Source organism: Rhinopithecus roxellana, chromosome 3 (genome assembly GCF_007565055.1).
Source record: "Rhinopithecus roxellana isolate Shanxi Qingling chromosome 3, ASM756505v1, whole genome shotgun sequence".
Taxonomy (NCBI): domain Eukaryota; kingdom Metazoa; phylum Chordata; class Mammalia; order Primates; family Cercopithecidae; genus Rhinopithecus; species Rhinopithecus roxellana.
The window spans coordinates 84,743,981-84,761,314 of record NC_044551.1 but is presented as its reverse complement, the minus strand read 5'-3'; the positions used below and the strand labels follow the sequence as shown (position 1 = coordinate 84,761,314).

Genomic DNA, 17,334 nt, shown 5'->3' with positions numbered 1-17,334 from the left:
CGCTCTGTCGCCCAGGATGGAGTGCAGTGGCGCGATCTTGGCTTACTGTAATCTCCACCTCCTGAGTTCAAGCGATTCTCCTGCCTCAGCCTTCTGAGTAGCTGGGGACTACAGGCGCGACTTTTCATTTTTTCTGAAACCGGGTTTCACCATGTTGGCCCCTGACCTCTCCTCGTGATCCACCCGCTTCGGCCTCCCAAAGTGCTGGGATTACAGGGGTGAGCCACAGCGCCTGGCCAGCATTTATTTTTAACGTTCATATCCAACAACAAGGAGAGATGAGGAGGAGGGAGTCTGGGGGATGGGCATGGAGAAGGTAAGGAAGAGGTGAAATGCAGGCAGTAGGTATGCATTGATGGAAGACACGAAACAGGTAAGGCCAGAGAAACTAGACCATCAGAAGAGGAACTGGAAGAGGAAAGACAATGGTTGAAAACGAACTGAGAAACTAAAGGGAAGACAGCGAGAAAACAGAGGGAAAGAAGAAATGCTTACGTGGGAGCAAGTACTGTTCTGTCCTTACCACGAAAGATCTGGCACGTGATCTGGTCTCGCTCTCACGTGACTCCAGCCAGACTGATCTCCCTCTTGAACATTCCTGCATCTGGACCCTTCCAGTTGCCGCTCTTCCTGCAGGCATCTCCCAGGCCTGTCCTTCCTTCCTTCAAGTGGTCTCCCTAACCACACTCTACATGAAATAGCACCTCCCTTATCCTTATTTTCCTTACTCTGCTTTATTTATGCTTGAAGCTCCAGTCACCATCAGACAGACTTTCTGTGTTTTGGCTACTGGCTGTTGTCTGACATATACCCCGCTCTTAGAACGTAAACTCCACGGGAACAGGGACTTTGTTTTATTCCCTGCGGTGTCTCCAGCACCTACAACAGTGAATGACACCCTGTTGGGTGACCGATATACGCCGGATGGCTCAGGGCGTGGGTGCAGGTCGGGGAAAGGGTATAGCAAGAGGTGTGTCCGGGAGGGATGTTTGGGGTGTGCTTTTGGTCCAACAAAAAAGCACTTTCCATGCTTTTTCTATTTCTCTCCTCTCCTTCTCCCTCCCTCCGCACTTCAGAGGTTGGAGAAAAGCTGCGGGAAAGCAGGAAATAAGGAAAAATCCTAAATTGTCCAACTCGAATTCCAATGAAAAAATCATGAGCGAGGAAGACAGGGAGACAGAATAAATGCACACGCAAAAGTGAAGGAAACCAGTGGAAAGTAAGGAAAAAGGCGACAGACGTCACTCTCTCTGGTCACGCTCCCCGACTCCCCCGAGGCCGGGCGAGGCGCTCCTGACACGCGCCCCCGTCGCCCGGCGGCCGCGCGGCGTCAGCACCACTTCAGAGAAGGCCAGGCCCCTCTTCCCCCGCGGGCTTCCCCGCACCCGCACCGCCGAGGCCCCAGCAGCACGCGCCCAGGGCAGCCGCGAAGGCGGCGGGGACTACAGCTCCCAGGATGCCGAGCACGGGCGCGCCTGCGCAGAGCGGCCGGAGGCGGCGGTCTGTTCTCCGCTGAGGAGGAGCGGGGCCGAGGAGGGAGGCAGCGGGTGAGAGTTCAGAGTTCAGCAGCAGCAGCCCGAGCCCATGATTCCCATATGCCCTGTAGTTTCTTTTACCTATGGTGAGTCTAATGTGGCCTGCGAGGCCTCTGCCCGGCCCCCTCCCTGGCCCCGGGCAGCGGGGAGGCGCGGGGGTTGGGGCAGGCTCCGGGGAGGAGGCGGCGGCCGCCACCCGGGCGTGCGAGTGAGTGAGGGAGTGCGAGGCGGGAGGGGGAGGCGGCGCGGCCGCGGCCCAGGCCCCGCCAGGGCTGCTCTCACGGCGCCTCTCTCTCTCTCTCCCTGCCCTCCCTCGGCGTCTCGGCTTCTCTGCGTCTCTCCTCCCGCCATGGGACCCGACTTTCCGTGCCCGCCGCAGTGCCCAGCCGGCTGGGGGAAGATGCCAAAATGGCGACCGGCAACTACTTTGGATTCACCCACAGCGGGGCGGCGGCGGCGGCGGCTGCGGCCCAATATAGGTAACGGCACCCTGCCTTCTCCCTGCTCGCCCCTTGCTCGCCCCTCGGCCCGGATCCGGTCGACGCGACGCCCCCGCGTCCGCCCCCAGCCAGCCCAGAGCTCCGGCCCGCTGTAGGCCTGGCCCGGCCCAGCCCCGCGGCCTCTCTCGCCCAGCCCCGCCTTGCCCGGCCCGCGGCGGGGCGCGGCCCCCAGTAGGGGGGCGGTAGAGACGGCGGAGGTGTAGGGACGTGGAGGCCGCAGGGCCCTTCGGCAGCCCCTTAGCTAAAATGGCCTCCTGCGGCCGCCGAGCGGAGCCGCCACCGCCGCCCGGCAGGCCCCCCGGTCCCCGCCTCCGCGCGTCCAGCCCCCACCTCCCATCTTCTTCCCACTTGGAGAGTGGAGAGGGTGGCCGAAGGAACCTCACGGGGAGTGCCGTGTCGCAGGTCCACTGGCTTCTCCTGCGACGCCTTTCTGCGTCGTCGCCTGGTGCTTCAACCCCCGGAGCCCAGATAACGTGTCGTTGTCTCGGGTACCTTCTCCTCCGTCCTGGGGCTTCTTCCCCAGACGCTCCATTGCTAGCGAGTCCTGCTGACAAACCGAGTGTCACTGCGTTCATCGGGTTCCTTTAGTTTTTCCTGCAAGGAGAGAGGTTCACATACCAACCACCTGTACATTGTGTAGTTCTTAGACTGGAAAAGATGTGCGAAGTTTCTAGTGCTGATAAATGAGTGCACAGCCTTGTTTGAGCTGTGGAGTTTAGGCCCCAGGTGGGCCTGTCATTCTCCTTGCGGGGGTCTTTCCCCTGCGGGGAATGATGGGGAGGGAAGAAGATGAAAGTGAGATTGTACTGAGTCATTGTAATGCACCGGATGAAATCCCTACCTTAAGGGAAGCTCTCATTTCTGAAGTCTGTAGTTCATTGTACATCTTATCAAAGACAAACACATACACAACGCTGGATTTTTAAATTGTTACTTTTGAGTCAGTCTGAGACTTTTGGTTCAGGCCATAAGCGCATACGGCTCTTGCGTGATGTGCTTTTTTATGTATGTTAGATGTTGGTTAAACCCAGGCAGTTTTTTTCATCTGATTTTCTTCAGGAGGCACATTGTTTAATGGAAAGGGCATCATTGGGAGCCAGAAGACCCGAGTTCAGTCTCTTTTGCTCTTGATTTTGTTGTTGTTGAATAAATTATTTTTCTTACAGAGAAAGGGTATATCTGGAACTCTTGGGCTCAAGTCCTGCCTCGGTCTCCCAAAGTGCTAGGATTATAGGCATGAGCCACCACACCTGGCCTCTTTTGTTGTTGATTTTATGACGTTGGGAACATCATATAGTTGGGTTTTCATTTTCATCATCTGTAAAATGAGATGCTGGGCAAACTATATCTTTTTGGCCTGAAACTTGTGGTTTTGAGAAACCAAGTTACTGTAGTCCATGGCATCCTAAGATGCCATTTGTTGTAAAAGGTACCATTATTGTATGTAGTACTAAAAAAAAAATGCTGCCACTTAAGACACTGCATGAGACTCCATTAAGAGATGTCAAAATGTATAAATGTGCATCATATTGGTGAAACTAGCTTTTACTAATTGTTTAATGCTGTGTGGCATTTTACAAGTGTTTTTTCATGAGGTCTGCATTCCAGAAAAAGCACCGAGATGACAAATTATAGCAAACTCTTGGAGCATTTCAAGTATTAGCAAATCTTTTGCTTATAATTTTTGATAATTAAATAGCTGAAAAAGTTTCAGCTACTTTGATAAAACTTTTTAGGGCTTTTTAAAAATTCAACAGCTTTTGGGGTACAAGTGGTTTTTGGTTACATGGATGAATTATATAGTGGTGAATTCTGAGATTTTAGTAGGGCCAATAATTTTCAAGGAGAGAAAAAAACTATCTTTTTCTGAGAAGAGATAGCTAATCAGCATCTGTGCCATAAATCTGCTGGCAAGTACTAGTGTTCCACCTAGAAAATACTGTATTTAACCATTAAAACTTTACTTGTTTTACTCAGGTTTTTTGTTTTCCTAATATGGGCTGAGTGATAAGATTTGTTGGATTACTATATTTACGGTAAAGTGGTGGGTTCTTTGTGGCACTTCTGAAATATTTTTTTTCCTAAATGCAGACCTCCAGATAAAAACAAAGGAAGGAAATGCTGATTTAAAGATAATACTTTTTTGATAAAATATGTGATTGTTTTATCCCAATGTAGGGAACGGTGACAGAATTTGTTTCTAATAATTTTTTTTTTTGGCCTTGAAACTCAAAAGTTTAAACTAACAACAATCCAGGTTACTAAATAGATTAAGTGTACATCTAATGAGAAAAGACTAGTCTTTTGACATTACTTATATTGCTAAAACTTAGGCACTCTTGTACATAAGGCCTTCTGTATAAACATAGTACATGAAAATATCGTTTGCATTTAATGGCAAGAAATCAGGCCCAATAATACTGGGAATTTTGACAAGGAAGATGAATAAATAACAATAACAAAAGCACATGCACAAAGTATGGCGGTGAAGCTAATATTTCTTCCTGGCTGGAAGTAATTATAATGGAACTTTTAGAGATGGAAGACCGAGGTCTACTGTACTAATATTTTTTCAAATTTGAAAGATCTCAAACTCAGGAAAACCTTGAGTACAGTTCACGCCTGAAAACATATGAAGATTTTTTTTTTTTTTTCCAGTCAAATTTGGATAGAAAATAGAGTATTCATGAAGGGCCAACTTTTTGTATTCGCAGGTTCCACAGGGCCTACTGTGGGACTTTATGTATGGAGTTTTGTATACATAGCGGTCCTGGAACCAATCCCCTGCTTATATTGAGGGATGACTGTATTTATGTGTGAATGATGTGATTGAATTGCTTCACCTATCATTGAATACAGATAAAGTAAACATCATACACCTAAATGTAATTCCAGAGGCCGGGCGCGGTGGCTCACGCTCATAATCCCAGCACATTGGGAGGCTAAGGCAGGTGGATCACCAGAGGTCAGGAGTACGAGACCATCCTGACCAACATGGCGAAACCTGGTCTCTACTACTAAAAATATGAAAGTTAGCTGGGTATGGTGGCAGACGCCTGTAATCCCAGCTACTCCAGAGGTCGAGGCAGGAGAAACGCTTGAACCGAGGAGGTGGAGGTTGCAGTGAGCCGAGATTGCAGCCATTACACTCTGGCTGGGTGACAGAGACAGACTCTATCTCAAAATAAAATAAAGTAAAAGTAATTCCAGCTCTTAGTTTTCTTGATTACAGCTCTGTAAGGTATTTGATTAAATTTATTTTAGATTTAGACTTTTTAGCTTGTTAATATTTGAAATTCATAATAGCACACTACAGATCAGGTTCTTGAAGATGTTATAAAGAACTGTAATAGTGAATTTGTCAAGTATGGCTACTAGTAACTTGTAGATTAGTTACCACGTTTTTCATTTGTGTTAATGCACATTAGACAATTTTGTGGTAAGCATTTCTCAGTCTTCGTGTTCTAAGTCCCATAAACTATGGAATTTTTTTTTTCCTATTCTGTATTTTTTGGTTTGTTTTTGTTTTTGAGACAGAGCCTCGCTCTGTCACCCAGGCTGGAGTGCAGGCACGATCTTGGCTCACCGCAACCTCTGCCTCTCAGGTTCAAGTGATTCTCCTGCCTCAGTCTCCTGAGTAGCTGGGATTACAGGCATGCGCCACCACACCTCGCTAGTTTGTGTATTTTTAGTAGAGACAGAGTTTCACCATGTTGGCCAGGCTGGTTTCAAACTCCCAACCTCAGGTGCTCTGCCTGCCTCAGCCTCTCAAAGTGCTGGTATTACAGGCATGAGCCACCGCGCCTAGCCTTGTTTTGTATTTTTTTAAGTCAAGTAAATATGCCAGTTAAGTATTTTTATGTGTTTACATGTGTACCTGATAGTGTATTAATTTGAGGGTGTCCAGGAGAAAGCAGATTTCAGACGTGAAAATGTAAGGATGGCTTCATGGCCAGAAGGGAACTTGGTAAGGTAGATAACCTGTTAGAGTAGAGTACCTTTTTTGTTTGAGGAAATGTACTTACATAAATCTAGTTTTGTTTTTAAATAAATTTTGGGGAAAGAGCTATTATGACAGTTCTAAGGACTTTAGGGTAGCAAAGAATATGAGGAAAGATAATTCTCAGCAGAAAAAACTTCCTAATAATTTCATAGGATCAAAAATCATTTTTTGCAACTTCTTAATTGACGATGATAGAGAAGTTCTGATAGGAATTCTTCAGTTTTTGAGGAGAGTTTGTGGCATATACATTTATAAAAGCATATGTAATAAACATTATAAAATAATCCCATTATATCCCACAATTAATGGGACATTAACCCATTTCTTTGAGGGTGTTTTTTTTGTTTTTTTTTTTTTGTTTTTTTTTTTTTTTTTTGAAGACATGGTCTTGCTCTCTCACCTAGGCTGCAGTGTAGTGGTGATAATAGCTCACTGCAGCTTGGAACCCCTGAGCTCAAATGATCCTCCTGCGATGGGCTTCCAAGGTGCTGGGATTAACAGGTGTGAGCCACTGTGCCCAGCCTCGTTGAGAGTTGTAAACAGCCACTTTTTCTTTACTTATACTCTAGAAAAACCTTGGACATTGGCCAGGTGCGGTGGCTCACGCCTGTAATCCCAGCACTTTGGGAGGCCGAGGTGGGCGGACACGAGGTCAGGAGATCGAGACCATCCTGGCTAACACGGTGAAACCCCGTCTCTACTAAAAATACAAAAACTGAGCCGGGCGCGATGGCCGTGCCTGTGGTCCCAGCTCCTCGGGAGGCTGAGGCAGGAGAATGGCGGGAACCCGGGGGGCGGAGCTTGCAGTGAGCCAAGATGGCGCCGCTCACTCCAGCCTGGGCCAGAGAGCCAGACTCCGTCTCAAAAAAAAAAAAAAAGAAAAAGAAAAACCTTGGACATAGCAGTAAGTAGATTTTGACTATTGCTGGACCTTAACCATTTGCCAGTCAAAAGAAGGCATCTCATCTAATGATTTTGAGATGTCTTAGGGACTTCTATTCCTAAAGGATGTGATAACTTGGGTATGCTAACAGTAGCTTGGATAGGCTGATAAGCTAATGAGTTTTCCTTTTTTCCTTTTTCTTTTTTACTTTTTATTTGAATGTAGTGTTAAGAATATTGTGTCTTGAATTTAGGAAAGAGTAAAAGTGACATTAGTAAGGCAGAAAAGGATTAAACACTGAGAAAGTAAAAAAACCAGGTGAACAGGTTTTTGAAACCAACCTTGGTGATGGAAATTTACTGGCTTTACAAAAAAGAGAAATACTGCAACGGCTAATAACATCAATCCTTCCATTGTTGAATCAGAGACCTTAGGATGGATACTGCATGGATAAGCTAGAAATAAGATAATTTTCTTTCCAAAAGGATTGTTACTATTACACTGATGATATAATGGCTGTTACTCTTAATAGAGTAGGGTGAGCCAGAATATCCATGTATAGAATAGGTATCTGCTTGAGTATGCTTTTGTAAACTGCCTTATAGTACATTATGAACAAAAGGACATAACTTTGGACCTAGATAGTTTGAATCCCCAGCTCCATCCCTTCAGGCACCTTCAACTTCTCTAAGACTTGGTTTCCTCACCTAACTTGACGTAAGTTTAAATATAAAATTTTCTAGCCTAGTGCCTGATTATCAGTAGGCATTGCTACCAATACTGTTTCTGGTAGATATTTAAGTAATAATATTTTAAGGGTTTTAGAAGGATTCCTTGGTTAATATGTATCATACATTTATATAGAGAGTTTCATAATCTCACAGTAAAATGTTTTAAAAGTAAAACATTTGGGCCGGGCATGGTGGCTCATCCCTGTAATCCCAGCACTTTGGGAGGCGAGGTGGGTAGATCACAAGGTCAGGAGATTGAGACCATCCTGGCTAACACGGTGAAAACCCATCTCTACTAAAAATACAAAAAAAATTAGCCAGGTGTCGTGGTGGGCGCCTGTAGTCCCAGCTACTGGGGAGGCTGAGGCGGGAGAATGGCATGAACCCAGGAGGCGGAGCTTGCAGTGAGCTGAGATCACGCCACTGCACTCCAGCCTGGGCGATAGAGCGAGACTCCGTCTCAAAAAAAAAAAAAAAGTGAAACATTTGGAGTCCTCATTACTAATAGAAAAAGAAGAAAAGTTTCTATTTACAGGTAACATGATTATTACACTTGTCAGGCAAAAATGTGAGAACTGATAAGAGTACAGCAAATTTTCTGGATCTAAGATTAGGCAAAGGTCAGGCGCGGTGGATCACTCCTGTAATCCCAGCACTTTGGGAGGCCGAGGTGGGCGGATCACCGGAGGTCGGGAGTTCAAGACCAGCCTGACCAACATGGAGAAACCCTGTTTCTACTAAAACCACAAACTTAGGCAGGCGTGGTGGTGCATGCCTGTAATCCCAGCTACTCGGGAGGCTGAGGCAGGAGGAGGCTGAGGCAGGAGAATCGCTTGAGAGCCAAGATCGCACTATTGCACTCCAGCCTGGGCAACAAGAGCAAAACTCCATCTCAAAAAGAAAAAAGAAAGAAAGAATCAGGTAAAGTCAGTGGCATTCTTGTTTCATCAATATTGAATTAGATTATTAAATTTCAAGTAAGTCCTGTTTATGTATAGCCACCAAACCTATTCAGTAAGCAGGAATAAAACAAATGACATATTCAAAACACTTTGAGGAGAAAATGCAGTAGGATAAAAAAGTCATAAAAGATGACAAAGATGGACAGTGTTCATGAGTGAAAAACCAATGCCATCAAATTACTATCTCCTAATCTGTGTATATTTAGTGTTACTCCAATAAAAATCTCATAGGATTTTTGCTATAACTTGATAAAGGGATTTTAATGTATATAGTGAGGAGAGTGATCAGCTAAAAATATCATGAAGGTCTTGCAAAAATAAGGAAGGACTTATAATATCAGATACCAAAATATTATTAGTAGAAAAATGTGATATTGGTACAGGGATAGACAAATAGATCATTGAATTAAAATAGGCATCCCAGAGATAGACATGCTTATATAGGTAGTTGGATTAGAATATATATCTAATATATATCTATTTAAATAGATGTGTATGTTAAAAAAAAAATCAGCTGCATTATTACTCAGAGACATAGATCATCAGGTTAATCAAAAGACCATTCAGGCTTATAAATGTTGTAATTGATGAAGTATGTTAGAATTATTTGGATGGATCTTTAGTCTGCTTATTAAAGGTACTCGTCTATTAATTGTCCATGACACCACTCTGTTAGAATACAGGATTAGAGTGATTGTTCTGAGTGTATCATTTCTTAGTATTTCATGAAAGCCATGTACAGTACAGCTTTTATTCATACAGAGGTAAAATGAATGAAATAAACTTTGGGCCTTTTTGTTTTGTTTGAATATTAGTCTTGTATATTAAAGTGCATTTGTAGGGAGTAATTCACTTATTTAGTATTTTATGAGCATCTACAATATGCATAGTCCCTGCTCTCAGGGAGTTTACACTTCTGGGGTATGAGGGTGGAGACAGATGCATCTACAAATAACTATGCCATTATAATAAAGTTTTAATGAAATACTAAAATGGGAAATTGGAGGATTTTGACTATGGAGTTTGAGGTAGACTTCGTGTTCTTTCATTCTGAAAATCAAGGGAATGTTGTTTTAGACAAAGGAAAAGTATTGAGCCAAGACAAATATCTGGATTGCATGATATAATAGAGACTGGTTTGGCTCTGAAGTCAGACTACCTAAGCTGAATCTGGCTCCTCCTATTGCCTGCCATGTGACCTTGGGCAAACAGTCTCTTGTTAGTTTTTTTATCTATGAATTGAAGATAATAAATTTTCTTTGCCTCATAGGAAAACTGCACATGTAAGAGTTCAATGAAATGTCATAAACCCAATGTACCTGTGTAACTTGCACTTAAAAACAAAAACGGAACATTATCAGTATCCCAGCAGGTTTTTACATTCTCCATTGTATTGTTTTGAGGATTCAGTATTATTTGTAAAGTGGACCTGGCAGTGACTCACACCTGTAACCCTAGCACTTTGGTTGGTCTAGGCGGGAGAATTTTAATCCCAGGAGTTTGAGACTAGTGTGAACAGCAAAGTGAGACTCTGTCTCTATTATTAATAAAAGAAAGAAGAGAAGAAAACATTATTTGTGAAGTGTTCAGAACAGTATCTGGCATATATTATATCCCCACCATTATTCAGTAGGTGGCTGGTGAATATGGATGACACCAGAGAAAGTACAGTGCCTGGTGTATATCAAGCATTCAGTAGACATGTTTTGAATTATTTATAGAAAAATAATACAACTGTGGGGACTGGCACAGTGGTTCACGCCTGTAATACCAGCACTTTGGGAGGCTGAGGCAGGCAGATCACGAGGTCAGAAGATCGATACCATCCTGGCTAACACGGTGAAACCACATCTCTACTAAAAATACAAAAAAAAACTTAGCCGGGTGTGGTGGTGGGCTCCTGTAGTCCCAGCTACTTGGGAGGCTGAGGCAGGAGAATGGTGTGAACCGGGGAGGTGGAGCTTGCAGTGAACCGAGATCACACCACTGCACTCCAGCCTGGGCGACAGAGCGAGACTCCATCTCAAAAAAAAAAAAATACAACTGTGGTTACCAGCTTTAAGGTGGGACCAGGGAAAGAAATAAATACTTGGTGAACAGAGAGCCAGGAAAATTTAGGGTCATGAAAACCAAAAGATGATAGCGTGGTCGTCAGCTTTAGAGATGCTGGAATAGGGATTTAGTACAGTTACCAAATTACTGGTGTAATTTTAGTGAGTAGCCTTTATAGGGAAACTAGAATCTGATCACTTGAAGCTACAGAAAAAATAGCATAACATTTTGCTTAAAATAAGTTTGTAGTTTAGTGTTCACATAAATACTTAAGAATTCCAGAGGTCACATGGGCTTAAAATATTGGGAAGCACTGTGGTTGAAATCAATCAGATGAAAATAAATTTTTGGAATTCATATTTCTGGGAAAAGCTATAGTATAAAATACACTACTAGTATGGTAGTCAGCATTAAATGGGCAAGGCATGTCTTTGAAAATATATTTGAAGAATTATGACACTTTTTTATGGGAAAAACAATAACACTGTTTAAACAGTAACCATATAGGGAAAAACAATAAAACTGTTTAAACAATAACCATGTAGATGAAAGCAAAGAGTGCTGTGATTTATGAAAGTGGCTTTATAGCTTCTCTTACTTCGCTAATCCTGCCCATTCCCAAACCGTTTTATGCTATAAGCATAATGGTCTCTATGAAATGTAAATTTAATGATAACACTCTTGTGTTTAAGTTACTATCAGAATATCTGGTTATCCTAGTTTTATAATTAGAAGTCTGTAGTGCTTCACCCACATTTATGAAATTCACACGTCTGAAAATATTCGTAGTAAGCTTTTAAAATCTTGACAGTAAAAACTAAATTGACAGATTAACTTTTTTCCCATCTCACTCAGTGTGAATATTCATACCTTTCCTTGAAGAAATGTTAATACTTTTGAGAAATGATGAAGGATTTGTTTTTCGTGAGTATAAAAAGTTACAGAGGTTGGATGTGGTGGTTCATGCCTGTAATCCCAGCATTTTGAGAGGCTGATGTGGGTGGATTGCTTGAGCCCAGGAATTCAAGACCAGCCTGACCTCAAGCAATCCACCCGCCTCTACAAAAGTTAGCCCCTTATCATGGTATACGCTTGTGGTCCCTGCTACTCGAGAGGCTGAGGCGGAGGATCACTGGAGCCTGGGGAGGTCGAGGCTGCAGTGAGCCTTGATCAAGCCACTGCACTCCAGCCTGGGTGACAGAGTGAAATCCTATCTTTAAAAAAGAAAGAAGGGGCCGGGCGCGGTGGCTCAAGCCTGTAATCCCAGCACTTTGGGAGGCCGAGGCGGGCGGATCACAAGGTCAGGAGATCGAGACCATCCTGGCTAACACGGTGAAACCCCATCTCTACTAAAAAAATACAAAAAACTAGCCGGGCGAGGTGGCGGGCGCCTGTAGTCCCAGCTACTCGGGAGGCTGAGGCAGGAGAATGGCGTGAACCCGGGAGGCGGAGCTTGCAGTGAGCTGAGATCTGGCCACTGCACTCCAGCTTGGGTGACAGAGCGAGACTCCGTCTCAAAAAAAAAAAAAAAAAAAGAAAGAAGGAAAGTTATAGAGCACTTCATTTTAATTAATTTATGGTATCCGTCAGGGTTTATTGTACCCAATCAATAGTTTCTTTTTTGAGTAGTTCTAGTTACAAGGATTGACATTCCATGACCTTTATTCTTTCTTAGAGGCCTTCCAAAGAGCAAAGAAAACATTCCCCTTCTTTTTCAAAATGGAATAAAATTCATCCTATCTAGCAAGATTTACATCATGGGATCTTAAACATTTTGCTGTTTTATCGTTCTATGAATTATTTCCTCTATCACGTATTCCCAACTATGTTAAAGACAAATATAATTGGAAAATGAAAGAATGTTGGAATCACCTACAAGGGTGGTACAGTAGTGAAATAACTGGATGATACTGCATTGCTCAAGTATCATATCTTCTTTCAAGAAGCTAAGAAGAAAGTAGAGACACTAATTTCATAGTTGGCTTTTAGTTTTCCTTCAACACAGTTGAGAATGCAGAATTGTTCATTCTCTGCCCATACCAGCAAAGGAAAAGAAAGTTGACACAGGAAAATGTTTCCCAGTTAATCAGATATATCATAAGATGAATACAAAAAGCACCACTCTAGACTAATGATAATGTTGAAATTGTGTAAGCAAAAAATCTCAGTCTGCAAGTCTTTAGCTGATAATGTCCTACATGAATTTTTCAAACTCAGTCAATACATAATATATTTCTAAGGAATAAAAAAGAAATATACCATTCTCATTCAGTTCGTCATTCACTAGAAGGGACTTCGCTATGTAATATAATTGTGACGAGAACCAGAACATCGTATTTTGCTAAGCAGATACTTGGCAGAATTCTTTCATCTTTTTGTTGTTGTTTTGAGACAAGGGTCTCAAACTCTAGCCCACGCTGGAGTGCAGTGGCACAATCTTGGCTCACTGCAAACGTCTGCCTCCCAGGCGCAAGTGATCCTCCCTTCTCAGTCTCCAGGCATATGCCACCATGCCCAGCTTATTTTTGTAGAGATGGGGTTTTTGCCGTGTTGCCCAGGTTGGTCTCAAGCTCTTGGATTTAAGCAGTCCGCCTGCCTTGGCCTCCTGAAGTGCTGGGATTACAGGCCTGAACCACCATGCCTCGTGAATTCTTTCATCTTTTGTGAAGTTTGTGGACTAAAATATACTTGATACGGTTCATTAGTGGACAAGTGGTGAAAACAGATGCTTTATACAAAAGTGATTGGAAAAAAGTAGTTGGTGTAGAAATGAGTTATTAGATTAAACATTCCAAATCTAAAATTGAAAATGTTTTGCAGTTATGGAGTAAAGAAGATGGCCATCTCTTTAACAAAATATGAGCCATCAGACATTTCAGAAAAAAATTTTATGGATTGTATTTTGACCCTGCAAGTGCAGGAAGAAGAACCATAGGTAATTATGAACTAGAATAGAACATGTTAGAGATACATTTCAAATCTGGAGTCAGCATTTGTGAGATGGGTGTGTTCCAAGTTTGTGCATCAAAATTGAACAGTTAGCTGTGTTTAGAGAACATGGTCCATATACCTTTGAAATCAGGGCAATATGGAATAAAAATTTGGGCTTACTATAATTTTTTAACTACTGTAATTCTTCTTTATAAAAGTTTCTAATAGTTCTTTTTCATTATCCTTTTTTTTGAGACAGAGTCTCGCTCTGTCTCCTGGGCTGGAGTGCAGTGGCCAGATCTCAGCTCACTGCAAGCTCCGCTTCCCGGGTTTACGCCATTCTCCTGCCTCAGCCTCCCGAGTAGCTGGGACTATAGGCGCCCGCCACCTCGCCCGGCTAGTTTTTTGTATTTTTTAGTAGAGACGGGGTTTCACCGTGTTAGCCAGGATGGTCTCGATCTCCTGACCTCGTGATCCGCCCGTCTCGGCCTCCCAAAGTGCTGGGATTACAGGCTTGAGCCACCGCGCCCGGCCTCATTCTCCTTTATTTTAATGGAAATTATTTGTTAAATGACTGTAATTAAAATAACTTGAAAGATCCAGTAGACGCAGATGGGAAATGGTGATAGCTGTCTTTCCTGGTGAGTTAAAGATTACAAGAAAATTAAGAACTTTCATACGACATTTAACCACCTCACTCTCCTGTGGTCTGCCATTCTCGTGAGTTGGTAGGAATTGTAGGATAAGCTATCTTATTCTAGTTTTTAAGAAGAAAGCAAGTGACGGGGCACAGTGGTTCATATCTGTAATCCCAGGACTTTGGGAGGCTGAGATGAGAAGATTACTTGAAGCTCAGGAGTTTGAGACCAGCCTGGGCAGCTTAGCGAGACCTCATCTCTACAAAAAAAAAAAAAAAAAAAAAAAATTAGCCAGGCATGGTGGAGTGCGCCTGTGGTCCCAGCTACTTAGAAGGCTGAGTTAGGAGGACCACTTGAGCTTGAGCTGGGGATGTTGAGGGTGCAATGAGCTGTGATTGCACCACTGCACTCCTTCCTGGGCAACAGAGTGAAAAAATAAAAAATAAAAAGAAGAAATGGAGCCTAAATTTAAATTTCTTCTAAAATTCTATGGTAATAAAATTATTATTATAATAACATTGTAAAGATAATGGGAGCATGACATTACAATATCAAGAATAAGGAATAGCCAGGTGCTGTGGCTCACACCTGTAATCCCAACACTTTGGGAGACTGAAGGGAGAGGATTACTTGAGCTCAGGAGTTTGAGACCAGCAATATACAAAGAACTCTTAAAACTCCACAAAAGTCAAATAACCCAATTTAAAAATTGGCAAAATACTTAAATAGAAACTTTACCAAAAACGACATACAGATTACCAAGAGGCATATGAAAAGACACTCAACATCACTAATTATCAGAGAAATGCAAATCAAAACCACAATGAGCCATCACCTCACATTTAGTGAGCTATCACCTACATTATAGTAAACCCAAATTTTTATTCTGTATTGCCCTGAAAGATACATGAACCGTGTTCTCTAAATAGAACTAACTGCTCAACTTTGATGCACAAACTTGCAGTGGCGCAATCACAGCTCACTGCACTCTCAACATCCCCAGCTCAACATAGCGAGACCCCCATCTCTACAAAAAATTACCCGGGTTTGATGGCAGGTGCCTGTGGTCCCAGCTACTCAGGAGGTTGAGGTGGGTGGATCGCTTGAACCTGGGAGGTTGAGGCTGCAGTGAGCCACTTTTATACCACTGCACTCCAGCCCGAGTGACAAAGTGAGACCCTGTGTCCAAAAAAAAAAAAAAAAAAAAAAATAGCTGGGCATGGTGGCACACATGTGTAGTCCCAGCTGCTACTCGGGAGATTGAGGTGGGAAGATCACCTGAGTCCAGTCTGCAGTGAGCCATGATCTTGCCACTGCAGTTACTGGGTAACAGTAAACCCTGTTGCATTAAAAAAACAAACAAAAAAAGGAATAATTAAAATTGCTTTGTCTTTGGGGTGATTCTGTGAGGAAGTTTGTCTTTTTTTTTTTTTCAATGGTACACCAAATTTAAAGACATACAAATGTCAGTAATTTCATAGGTACATAAAATGCCACGGTTTGACCTAGAAAAGTCCAACACTGTTGAGAATTAAACTTGGACTGAAGGGAAGGTCAGATCGTGTTTTGTGTGCCATGAAAGAGAAAGAAATGTTTTATCTATCAGTTACTTTGCTGTTTTACCCAAAATTGAAACATGCACACACACAGTATGTTTTCTAAGGTACGAAAAGCACATCTAATGTGAATAACAGAAGCTGTCTATGTTTTCTTCAGATTTTTCCCACTTCATTCTTTATAACTGCAGAAATACAATATTCTGTTTCTGCCTGGTAGTGGTTCCTCTAGAAATTTAACATGACTATGTCACTTAAAGTTAGTCATTAGTTTTATTCCCCTAACCAATAGACTTAAAATGCTTTAAACTCGATCAGTCCTCCTGATTTTGTGCTCTTGTTATATGATAGCTCAGATGTTTTTTTAACCCCATGACCAATTACTGTTGGACACAATTATTTGTTTTAAATAGTCAGTGATTATTTTAAGTTTACCTTCATATTTACCACTCTTTTTGCTCAACATTCATTCATTCTGAAATCATTTTTATTCTTAATTACATCTTTGAGAATTTCCATTAGCGTGGGTCTAAAAAACAGGTTTTTCTCTTTTTATCTTTTTTTGAGACAAAGTCTCACTGTGTTTCCCAGCCTGGAGTACAATGGTGCAATTTCAGCTCACTGCAACTTCAACCTCCTAGACTCAAGCAATTCTCCCACCTCAGCCCCCTGAGTAGCTAGGATGATAGGCAAGCCACCATGCCTGGCTAATTTTTGTATTTTTTAGTAGAGAGAGTTTCACTGTGATGCCCAGGCTGGTCTCAAACTTCCTGGACTCAAGAGATCTGCGTGCAATAGCCTCCCAAAGTGCTGGGATTACAGGTGTGAGACACCACAACCAGCCTGAGATTTTTTTTCTTAATCTTAAAATATCTTTGATTCTCCCTCCTTGAGTAGTCATCACTTAATCTCTGTAGGCAATTTTTTCCCTCTGGCTGCTTATAAGAGTTTGTCTTTATCTTTCATGTTTATGGTTTCATTTAGATATATCTTAGTGTGAATTCTCGTTTGCTAGGGTTTCTTGGGGCTCCTGAATCTGAACATCATTATCTTTCATTAATTTTAGGGAATCTCTGACATTCTGTTTCTATATTCTCTCATAGTCTTTCTCTCCATTTGTGATTCCAATTAGATGTAAGTTACCACTCTTTATTTTATCTTGCAAGTATTTTAACCTCTTCAGTATTTTTCATCTCTTTTTCTCTCTGTGTGCATTCTGGATAATTTTTACAGATAATTTTCTCATTCACCAGTTTATTGCCAGCCATGTCTAATTAGTTATGCAATAACCTTTCTGAGTTCCTGACTATAATTTGTCAGTTGATTTAGTTTTAGAAGTTCATTTGGTTGTTTTTGACCCATCCATCTTGTTCCTTAGTCTGAGTTTTGACAATCTCTTATACTTCAAGTGTGCTTACACTTTGTATCCAATAATTCTAATGCCTATGGTCTTAAAATTTTTTTTTTAATTCTGTAAATTTTTGCTTATAGTAGTGTATTTCCCTTGGGTTTTATTGTGATTTTTTTTCTTTTTTTTGAAATA

At 42.2% G+C, this 17,334-nt stretch overlaps 1 protein-coding gene across 1 annotated transcript in view; it reads left to right on the top strand.

The window, feature by feature from the left end:
* Positions 1–1,502: 1,502 nt before the first annotated feature.
* Positions 1,503–17,334, top strand: part of ZFR (zinc finger RNA binding protein) — a 90,960-nt gene continuing 75,128 nt past the window's right edge. The window contains exons 1-2 of the mRNA XM_010378011.2: positions 1,503–1,621; positions 1,915–2,014. Of these exons, the coding sequence (XP_010376313.1) occupies positions 1,585–1,621; positions 1,915–2,014 (137 nt within the window). The 5' untranslated portion in view covers positions 1,503–1,584. The remainder of the gene's footprint in view (positions 1,622–1,914; positions 2,015–17,334) is intronic.